This window comes from Aquarana catesbeiana, linkage group LG03 (genome assembly GCF_042186555.1).
Source record: "Aquarana catesbeiana isolate 2022-GZ linkage group LG03, ASM4218655v1, whole genome shotgun sequence".
In the NCBI taxonomy this organism is placed as follows: Eukaryota; Metazoa; Chordata; class Amphibia; order Anura; family Ranidae; genus Aquarana; species Aquarana catesbeiana.
In genome coordinates, this window is record NC_133326.1 from 323,739,441 (window position 1) to 323,750,620 (window position 11,180).

General features: G+C 41.2%; 1 protein-coding gene across 1 annotated transcript in view; it reads left to right on the forward strand.

Moving 5' to 3' along the window:
* The window catches only part of TSPAN17 (tetraspanin 17), an 84,315-nt gene extending 73,561 nt beyond the window's left edge, over positions 1-10,754 (forward strand). The window contains exons 6-8 of the mRNA XM_073620466.1: positions 1,128-1,175; positions 3,017-3,133; positions 7,110-10,754. Of these exons, the coding sequence (XP_073476567.1) occupies positions 1,128-1,175; positions 3,017-3,133; positions 7,110-7,175 (231 nt within the window). The 3' untranslated portion in view covers positions 7,176-10,754. The remainder of the gene's footprint in view (positions 1-1,127; positions 1,176-3,016; positions 3,134-7,109) is intronic.
* The last annotated feature ends 426 nt before the right edge of the window (positions 10,755-11,180 follow it).

The following is an 11,180-nucleotide window of genomic DNA, read 5'->3' on the forward strand; positions in this document are numbered from 1 at the left end:
CCTGGTTAGTCCCATCCCCACACAGTGGGAACACAGTTAATCCCTTCATCACCCCCTAGTGTTAACCCCTTCCCTGCCAGTGACATTTATACAATAATCGGTGCATTTTTATAGCACTGATCACAATAAATGTCAATTGTCCCAAAAATGTGTCAAGTCTCCGATCTGTCCATCGCAGTACTGCTAAAAATTGCAGATCACTGCCATTACTAGTAAAAAAAATTAAAACGCCATAAATCTTTCCCATAGTTTTTAGACGCTATAACTTTTGCACAAGCCAATCTATATACGCTTATTACAGTTCGCTTTTTTTTTTTTTTTTTTTTTTTTATTTGGTGGATATTCTAGAAAAAAGTAAAAAATTTGTTTTGTTTTTATATGGCAAAAAATAAAAACCACAGAGGTGATCAAATGCCACCAAAAGAAAGCTCTATTTGTGGGAAAAAGACATGTTGAGGGCATGTGGACTGGTATGGTTCAGGAGGGGGGGGGGGTGCTCGTTTGTCCCCACCCCCATTCCTGACCTGCCAGGCTGTGTACTCGGATAAGGGTCTGGAATGGATTGGGGGGGGGGGGGGGCACGCCGTAGTCAATATGGCGATATTCAATGGGCTGAAGTAGGATCAGTCGGACCAAAGCAGTACAGGGAGCATTTTCAAAGTCGGACCGACTTGTGTCGGACCAGTTAAGACGGCTCCCGCTGGTGAAACATTGATTTTTCACACGTCCTGTGACATGAGCTCCCAATGTCGGAGCGTTTGTCGTACCAGTGTGAACCCAGCCTGAATGACTCCTGAGAATTTAAAATCACCTGTTGCACTTTATCCAATCTGGACTTGCCATACAACACTAAACAAGTTGTGGGATGTTTTCAGAGTTTACTGAAACCACTGAAGTTTGACTGCATTCTTTAAAGTATTGGAATACCACGCTTTTTTTTTTTTTGTATATATTTCTGCTTCTGATTTTCTTGTGTGTAGCATGGCACATTTGGTTATAGCTTCCTTTGCTAAGTGGAATGTTATCAGTATCCCAGAGGTGCCACATATTCAGTGCTTACACCCTGTGGGCTAGCAGTTAAAAAAGCAAGCTGTGTTTCTAAATATACATCCTCTTTCTCTCCACAGGAGGATGTTCCCAACACTCAGTGTGGATACGATGTTAGGCTGAAGCTGGTAAGGCTGGCTCTTGGTAGTATTTTTGTCACTGCCATCATGAATTGAAAGCATGCTTGGAATGATTTTCAATCCTTTTAGTTATTGGCTTGAATGCCCATGTATTTTTGCACTTGCTTTTAAATATCTCTATTAGCATTTTATATCTAACATACTTGGAACTCTCTGAAGCTCTTTTTACTTTGCAATTAATTACCTCAAGATTGTAGAAGTGCGGGTATCTTGGAGGCATGCTGGTAAGGTTTTTGTCAAAGATATAATTGATCTGGCAAAAATGGCTGCTCATTATGTGAAGGTCTGCATGTGTTTTTAGGTCAAATGGCTTATTGGCCTTTCTTACCAGGGTAAAACTGGAAACTAGATTATACAAGGCTGTTATCTTTTGTGAAGCATGATCTTGCTAAAATAAGCCTACCATTATCTGCTCATTTGCCAGTAGCATTGGGCTGCAGAAAAGATGAAACATTCTCTTCTGAGACTAGGGTTCAGCGTATATACACATCGATCAGCCATACCTTTTTATGACCACCCATCGAATATCGAGTAGGTCCCCTTTTTGCTGCCAAAACAGCCCTGACCCATTGAGACCTCCTGAAGGTATACTGTGGTATCTGGCACCAAGTCACCAGTAGCAGACCCTTTTAAGTCCTTTAAGTTTTGAGGTGAAGCCTCTGCGGATTGGACTTGTTTTTCTAGCAGATCCCAGAGATGCTTGATCTGCATTGAGAACTTGAGGAACCAGGTCAACGCCTCAAACTTTTATTCCTCAAACTATTTCATGAACCATTTTTACGGTGTGGTATGTGTCAAAGTAACATCCACATGAATGGCAGGACCCAAGGTTTCCAGCAGAACAATGCCCAAAGCATCACTCTGCCCTGCCAGCTTGCCTTTTTCCTATACTGCGTTCTGGTGCCTCCTCTGCCCCAGGTAAGCCACTTGCATGCACCCAGCCATCCACATGGTACAGATGAAAATTTGGTCCATTGCTCCATGGTCTAGATCTGATGCTCAATGTAGGCACTTTGGGCTGTGGAAAGGAGTCAGCATGGGTACCCTGCATGGTCTGAGGCTATGCAGCCCTCATACTGCGATGGCCATTTTTGGCCATCAGCTTCAGGGACAACATGTTTACTTGCTGCCTAATGTTTTCCACCACATTTTGAAAACCAGTGTAATGAGTTAATCAATGTTCAGTGAACCGATTTGTGGTCATAAAGTTATGGCTAATTTTGGTATTAGGTGCTTGGTATGCTTCTGTCTGGGACAATTCTCTTCAGCCCTGGGTGACTGGGTTAGGAAGATGGTTTTCTAATTTTAGATTTATAATTTTAGTTTATTCGACATGAAATGGAGCTTATGTAGCATGAGTCTGTATATTCTGCAATACTTACATTTTTTGTAAACTCATTCAATGAATCCAAGTTCTGCAAGCTGAGATAACATGCACTGCATTGATGCATTCACACTACCAGCAAGAATGAGTCCTTACATTTTAAAGAGCACCTGTCATTTTAGATCCATCATGGCAGCGCCTGTTGATGGGAATCCACTCACCTGCTGCTGACACATCCCTCACCTTGTCACTGCTGCATCACCAGCCATCTCATTAAAGTGAATGGGACTGTTGGGGAGTGAATAGCGGGTCAGAAGGAGCTGCTGCGGGACAGATGACAGTTGCTCTTTAAAAATTTAAATCAAGTATTTTTACTAGTGATTTATTGTAAATCGTCTTGATTTTAAATCAATTTTTCTACATGTGGTACTCATTAGCAGTATAGTTTGTATTTTTGGTGCTTTTGTTTTGTGTTTATAATAAACTATTTATCCTTTGTGAACAGGAGTTGGAGCAGCAGAGTTATATTTACACCAAGGGATGTGTGGGCCAGTTTGAGAAGTGGTTACAAGACAACTTAATAATAGTAGCTGCAGTTTTTGTGGCAGTTGCATTATTGCAGGTTTGTATTCGAAAAATCCTCCATTCTGGTCAAATGTTTGCATTTATTTTTTTTATCTGTGTATAGAATGTAATTTTATACATAATGAAGACTCGGTTTACATACTAACCAATTAAAATGTATGCTTTTGGCAGTGTTACTTTAACAGTGCACAGTAGATGGCAGCAGATATCTAAAATTCAAACTGATACAAAAAAAGTTTCCCGGCTACTTTTCACTGTCCATTTGCAGGGCATCTTGGTCTGGATGTAGATGTGTGTGACGTTACTACAGGTACAGGGGTTTATTTGTGGGTTTTTAGTGCTCCATGCCTTCTGTAAAAACACCAGTGCTGGATGGAGACTTCTTGGTGACATGGGTTGTGGACCAAGGCTGCAACGATATTGAAATATCAATTGCATCCGAAGTGTTTGCCTATATCTTGACCCTGACTATGGCCCGATTTTTCAGATTAGTAAAGTATTAGTTATGAAAATGGACTTCACAGCACTGCTTCAGAATGTTTTCCTGCACAAATAAATATTACTAAATTTTTATCTGGACTGATATATAATGGCTATGAAAACCATGAAACAAGGATTTCCTACAAACATACATTCACTATTAAAATGCGCACTTGTTCTTTTTTTTTTTTTGGAGTCGTTTTTAAGTAGACTTGAGCAACTCAAGCTGAGTCTTGTATAAAGTGATTATATAAGCAAAGCAAACTAACTTCAGCAGAAGCCAGAAAATGGTTAAAAACGATCAGTATCTTCAGAGAATGTAGACTTCTGAAGTTGCACGTGAATCTCCCATATGGTCAATGGGACCACCTATTAAGGACAAGATGGGAAGATAGGCTACATTTTTCATGGCGAAGTTTATAATTTGTGTAGAACTTCAGTTGCTTATAACAACCCAGTCATAATGTTACTGAAAGTAATTTGTCAGAATTCTGACACGTTTGTTTTAAATGGCAATATAGCTTAATGGCTCGTTAACTACCTGAACATCTAAAACCTTTTTTTTCTACTGTCCATCTCGGGGCCCTTCTTCTAAACTTGTTAATGATCGATGACTGCTAAAGTGTTATTTGTGCATGAAATCTTACTATAGCTACTGGCTGTCACACTGGTCCTCCTGTGTCCTGGGGAGTCACAGCTGCATCCAACCAAACGTGTGACTATTTCTGTTCTGACTATGTGTTGAACGGTCATTCAGAGTCACTGGGGTTCGTGCAGACATTGGTGTACTTTTCCTGTGAATTTTCTGACTGCTGATATCTGTGCTCACATCACATCAATCTCTCTCAACATACCTGCCGTTGCTGTAGGTAAAACACTTCAGATGCATTTTAAGAAATGCTGTCCACTCTGGTAAAGTGAAAATATTTAAGTAAGATCTAAACGGTGTAAGGCACTGTGACACTGTAGGCATCCATTGGCTGCCCTTTCAAATCTCCCTGCATCAAGCTGAGTAATTGGTGCTCTGTCTTGTCAAAGTGTGCCTGCCTTGCACACAGTTTGGAGGCTGATGTCAAGTAATAGGATCTGTTCATTGAAGTGTTATTTCCCTACATCAGTCTTCTTGCAATGAGTAGCACCCATGCGCAGAGTGGGTGTGCTAACCATTTATGTTGGGTCAGGGGTGTGCTGCTCCATTTGCTTGTGGTCCCCTTAAGGCCTTGAAATGAGCCCCCGCCCTCCCCCCAACTCTAGCCCTTTAATTTTACAGTGGCTTCAGTCTAAAGCATGTTACAGTGGATCAAATTGAAAGGACAATCTATATATTCACCTAGGTGCTGTTGTGGGTGCTCTGCGTATGTGTCTATATTGATACTAGTCTTAAAGTGGAAGTTCAGGCAAAACCCAACGCTAAACCTGCTCTCTGCCACATCTAGCCCTGTAAAGCAAAAATTGCTGTACTTGCCTATTCTGCAGCCGAGCAGGTCTGTCCCAGCATCAGCTGTCAGCGGTGGCTTCAGTGTGGAGGCAGGTGCAGGAGAGGCGGCTGACAACGGAAGCCCCATAGTAAGTCTCTGGGTGACTCCATTTCACAGCCGTTGTAGGTCCTCTCTTGCACACAGCTTCTGCCGCTGGAAACCGGACCCGATTGACTGCAGAACAGGCAAGTACAGCGAGTTAGGTGTTGCCTGGACTTTAAAGTGGTTCTAAAGGCTTAAGGTTTTGTGGCAGTAAATCCCCCACCAGACACTTCTACCTACAGGTAAGCTTCTAATAAAGCTTACCTGTAGGTACAAGGAATATCTCCTAAATGTGCACCATTTAGGAGACATTCAGTGTCCCTGCAGCCGGTGACATCACAGGCGCATATGCTTTGAAGGAACGGCATACCTGTGCCATTCCTTCAGAGTCCAGTGCTGTAAACTGTGACTCCTTCTTCGCGTGATATGGCTTGGCCAGAAGGAAGGCTGGGTAAGGATGGAAGCCCTGTCAGCAGCGACAGCGGGCCACTGGATGGCTTGGTTTCAAGGTACATTTTCCATAATGTGCTAGTATGCCTTTTCCTGTTAGCGGTGACAGAACGCTTCTGGAGTGCTTCGCTTTTAAGGCTGGCCATACACCTATAGATTATCTGCAGATTTTCTATGGTTAGATGGAAAAAGTGGGAGATTCCTCCATCCACACAGTTTAGCAAACATGGAGAGATCTGTTGCACATTTTCTATCTAACCATAGAAAATCTGCAGATAATCTATAGGTGTATGGCCAGATTAAGGCAAGTTTGTTTGTTTGTTTTTTTGTTTTTTTTGTTTTTGTTTTTTTTTTCATATGCCTCTACCTTGCAGGGAGAAGGTTGTGTGTTGTGTCCCAACCCTTCCCCACAACTTTACTTCTGCTTTAATGCATTATATGCATTAAAGTGAGTGTAAAAATATTTTTATTAAGACAAACACACTTGTTTTTCTGTACAATAGTTTTGCACAGAGCAGCCCCAATCTTCTTCTGGAGAGCCACTCACTGCTGCTCCTGGCTCCTCCCTCCAAGTGCTCCCATATCAAACTGCTTGCTATGGGGGCACTTGTACAGGCTTTGTTCCAAGCTCTGTCCACATAGCGCAGTTCAGCTCCACCCATGTTCTCTCCTTAGTTTGCCTCCATATCCGGTGAGGCGATGGCTTTCAGGCATAGGTTAAAAAAAAAAAATGCTTTTATTCTGGTTATTTCAACTTTGTTTGAACTTTTGGTTAGAATCTTCACCGGCTTCTTGAAACTCTTGCAGACACTGATGGTTAGATCTTATGCAAGTTCAGTTTTGAAATGTGCCTTTATTAGTAGGGGACAGGTCTTGGCCTTTATGTAGAAGGCAACCAGGATTAAAACACCAGTATTATGAAGCAGAGATGCAAATTTCAGTTGGGCGTTTTATAAATTTTGCAAAAGAGATAAGAGTTTGATTTTTGGGTGGGGTTCTCATTAAAGTGACACTAAATTCTGATTTTTAAAAAGGCAGAAAATCTATTACAGTATAAAGTTGTGTTTTTTTTTTTTTTTTTTTTTTTTCTTCTTGCAAATCTACCTTCTATTGCTCTCGGCTTCCTTCAAATCCCCAAACTCCTTTTGTGCTACTGTGACCTGACTTCTGTTGGCGGGCAGCTACCTTTGTTCTCCATGGTCCCACTGTACGTAGGAATGTAGCCACCTTCTCTTTACTCTCCAGACAGATGGACTGGGGACTATGGACCTGCGATTTGTAGTGTGCGTAGAGCAATGCACATGAACCCAACTAATATGCACTGGCTGTTTTCAAACAAATGGAAGTGAGGGGGAGGCAAAGGCTTGAAAGTTCATGGAAGATGTTACAAGAGACAGAAAAATGGGAAGAAAGGATTTCCTTTAAATTGGATTACAGGGCCATTATGTAGTGGATGTGTATATGGTAATTTTTGGAAAATATGGATATAATTTGACTTTTTAATAAAAAAAAAAACAAAAAAACTTGCATGAAATATTGTTTTACTTTTGTCATGTTTTTCAGATTTTTGGGATCTGCTTGGCTCAGAATTTAATTAGTGACATTAGAGCTGTGAAGGCAAACTGGTGACACATTGCCCTGAATGCCCATGAGCCTCCTGGACACTGTAGCCTGCCTTACACGACTGCACCGTAACAGCAGAGACTACTCAGCATGAACTGATACTGGAATACCTCCTTGTACTTCATAGTATTGATTGGAATGTTCTTGAGTGTGGATGAGGTGATATAAATGCAGCGTGTTCTGTCCTGCTGATTGGGGAACAATGACGTCTATCTGTGCAACAAGACCCACATAAATCCAAACTTCCTCCCCTCCTTGGAGGGGCCGGCATTGGAAGCAAAGGTGTAATATATGTGCATGTATCATACAGAAAAGGCAGTGTGACAGTGATTTATATTTATAAATATATTGTATATCTATATAACAAACAGGAGAGACTACACCCCATTTGGACCTGACATGTCTTCTAAGCCATGAATCTGGAAGGGACTCCTCCTTGTATAAAAACTGCTTCCAGGATGGTGTGGAGTGTCCACCTCTGAACCCTGGATTGTCAAACACTGGAGCTGTTGCAGCTTTTATAGTTTGGTATTTAATAGAGCTGCTGATGTGCACCCCTTCTTTCTCCTTTTTTTTTTTTTTTTTTTTTTTTTTTTTTTTTTTTTTTTTTGGGTGGGGGGGTGATTGTCATTTGTGTGTGGATTTCTTTGTACTAGAACGGCCCAGATACGGAGTAGTTTTGGATCTTCACTCCACCCCACCCCCCCAATATGTGCTTACCTAATGGCCTTGGTTTCCCCTTAACGTAATTGCATGGTTTACTCTCTATATAAACATTTACTGCCATCTTAATGATAAAATTGTTTACAATTTTTTTTTTTTTTTTTTTTCCTAACTTTCTTAACTGCTAGCAGCCAGCTGTTTGTTCACCATATTTTATGAAAAGCCTGGATGCCTGACAATAAAACGGGCCAGTTGATTGTATTGGACAAATCTTTGTTCCCTTTTATATCTTAGAGATATGTAGTATTTTTGTTTTGACACCTTCTTTCTTTTTCTTGTTTTGTGTTTTTGATTGTGTGATGTGTCAACCTAGCTCCCTGGTGAGTCGTATAGACCAAATTAATCATTCCATACCTTGAGGCTACATTCCATTTACAATGACCAAGGTTGTACTTTTTTATGCTGCATTTTAAATCTACACAGCCATTTTTCTGCACAAAACATTTTGACCGTTTTATAAGCATCCCTTTTATCTTTTCAGATTTGTGCCCATGTCAAGGGTTTTCAGCTGTTTTTCTAAAGTAATCAACTATTCAGATATGTGATGCCACGGGAGCCTTCATATTTGCAGCAGGTTTTGAACTGAAGCTCAGTAGCCAATGTAAATTGTAATAGGCAGTTTTACAAACAGTGGCAGTAGCCTTTTAGTGGAATGTAGACTTTGAATCCTCTAAGAACAATGCCATAGGGCCTCTGTCACCGAGTCCTAGATAGATGAGTTGCATTTCCTGTCAAAACTGCCATTTTGTAAGCTGTAACCATGTTATTCACTCTGTGAATGATGTGAACGTGTTTAGACTGGGCTCACCTTATATGCACTGTTGGAATGACAAAAGGTTGTGGGTTTTTTTTTTTCTTTTGATGACTTCACTTGCAATCCATTTAGAACATCTTGCAAAAAAATGTACGCAAGAAAATAATCAAATATTGCCCTCTTGTGACTACTACTCAAACTAGGAAAAGCTCAAACTTTTTTTTTTTGTATTTGTTATACAGATTTTGTTCTTGGTTGTCTTGCAAATTAGGCCAGTAAACACTACACTTTCTCATCCATTAAGGGACACAGGAATTCTTTGACAATTGGGTTATACTGTTGCCTACAGGAGATGGGACATTGGCTAACAGAAAAAAATGTAAGCCAGACTTTTTTTTTTTTTTTTTTTTTTAATTTTCCTTTTGCGTTCCATAAACATCTAGGTTATAGCCAGGTCCACAGCCTAGGGTTTGACCCCGTTTCTGATGAGTAAGGTCTCTTTCATATGTACCGAGGCAAATGTGAGTCCTGGGAAGCACTAAATATGTCCAAAGACCATATAAGAAACAAAATACAAACACAAAACTGAGCACACTGGATTATGTAGATAACACCTTTTAATAAACAATGGTAGTGCTGCAATAAAGTGGCTTGATCAGGGCAGATTATCAGAAATACCCCTCCATGTCAGTCAGATGCTGAAGATGTTCTCACTTGGTAGCCAACAACAGGAGAGATGTTTCCAGGAATGGTAACCTCTGAAGTGTGCACTACAAAAGCCATGGAGAAACAAGTGTCTTCAACATCAGTCTGTGTGACCCAATTTACATTGGATGGGTAATCCTGATGAAATGCCCTGCTCAAGTTACTTTACCATTTTTCATTCAAGAGTGTTTGTTTGTGTTTATCTGCACCGTGATCTTTTGCGGTGTGTTTTGTTTGTTTTTTTTCTCAGCAGTCTACACAGATTGATCTTAGTTCCTTAGTTCACAGGAGCCCTCATTCTATACTGGTAGGAATTGGCCCTAAAGAATGGTACCCTGCATGGATTTACACTCTCCCATTCAGGATTGTTAATGCTCAGATGCTGCTGAAACTCTCATTGTACTCTGGACACCTAGAATTGCTCCGCTCCTGAGGAACCTCCTGACCTACAAGATCAGCAGGGATCCATTCCTGCTATTCCCTTTTGTAATAAGGACTTTTGTGATCTCCTTCAGAGCCTTCTGTTGCTGCTTGACTGGACTATGTCCATCCTAGTGCCTTTTTTTTTTTTTTTTTTTTTTTTCAGGCACCTCCAAATTTGGAATGACCAGCTTTTAAAGATGGTCAGTTTTCCAGAACCCTTCAGGTAAGCCTAATATTTACAAGCATCGAATATATCAGGCTTCTCAGGTGGTGAGTGTGGGTGGCTGTGGCTCACCTTCAGGCAAGGTTTCTTGGCTCACATCTTTGCTTAAGAAGTGTGATCTCTTTCTTATGCATGGGGAAAATTCTTCCCCCTTCACTTTTTCAGGGCTTGTAGAGTGCCAAAGGAATACCCTCCCAATGTGTGTGTTTGGTTCTTTTTTTTTTTTTTTTGGTTTGTATTTTTGTTTTTTCCTTCTGATTCTCAGTCCTTTTCAGCCTTCATGGTGTGGTTTCCCCACTCTGTATGGACATCGCCTGTGGGTGCATCCCTATGCTTAGGGCTTCAATCTGGTTCTGCTTCCTCAGGGGATTCTAAGATGCGGTATTTTGGCCTGGTCTCTGTTGGACATCACTTAAGTGTTTCAGAGCCTTCATCTCAGGAAGTTCGGTGGGTTAGGCAGTCCCTCACTGGATGATGCAAAGTGTGCTACACATGACTGCACGGTCTTCCTTTTTAAAGGCAAGACATCATCTAGCCCTCCTCTGTTTTTGGGGGTCTCCACATAGACAGAAGGGGATACAGCACATGTGTGTCTATATCCTGTGTGACAGGAAGTATTCATCACTAGATGGCCCAGTGCTCCCTTGGGTTCTCTGCAGGTAGAACACATAGGGATCCTGCTGTCAGTGGCCCCTGATGGGATTGGTGTATATCTGGAGACCTTTTTATAGGATTTTTTTTTTTTTTTTTTTTTTTTTTCAATTAAAGTTGGGTCCTCCCCTCAGTGGCTGATGTGAAGCATAGTTGGAAGTCCCTCAGATTCCTTCCTTCATTCCTGTCCTTAAGCAGGTAAATTTTCTCAGAAGCAAGGCTAAGCATCCTGCCCCTTGGCTGAGGATGTTTTGGTGGGTAATCGTGGGCCAAATGCTTCCAAGAGCATGGTAGGCAGGTTTGAAAAGTGCCTCTGTCAGACCTAGAGATGCCTACAGCTATTTAGGTGGATGGATCCCTGCTCCTCCCTTTGTTCTTCCGGTATCTTGTGCACCAGTCTGGGTTGCAATATTCTTATTGCCTACCCTAGTGCCAGTGTCTCCTTTCACAATTTTCTTCTTTCAGTCAGTCTAAGTTGAAGAGTGGGTACCTTGTTTGATTTTAAGGGGTTATTTGGCTATCTATGGAGAAT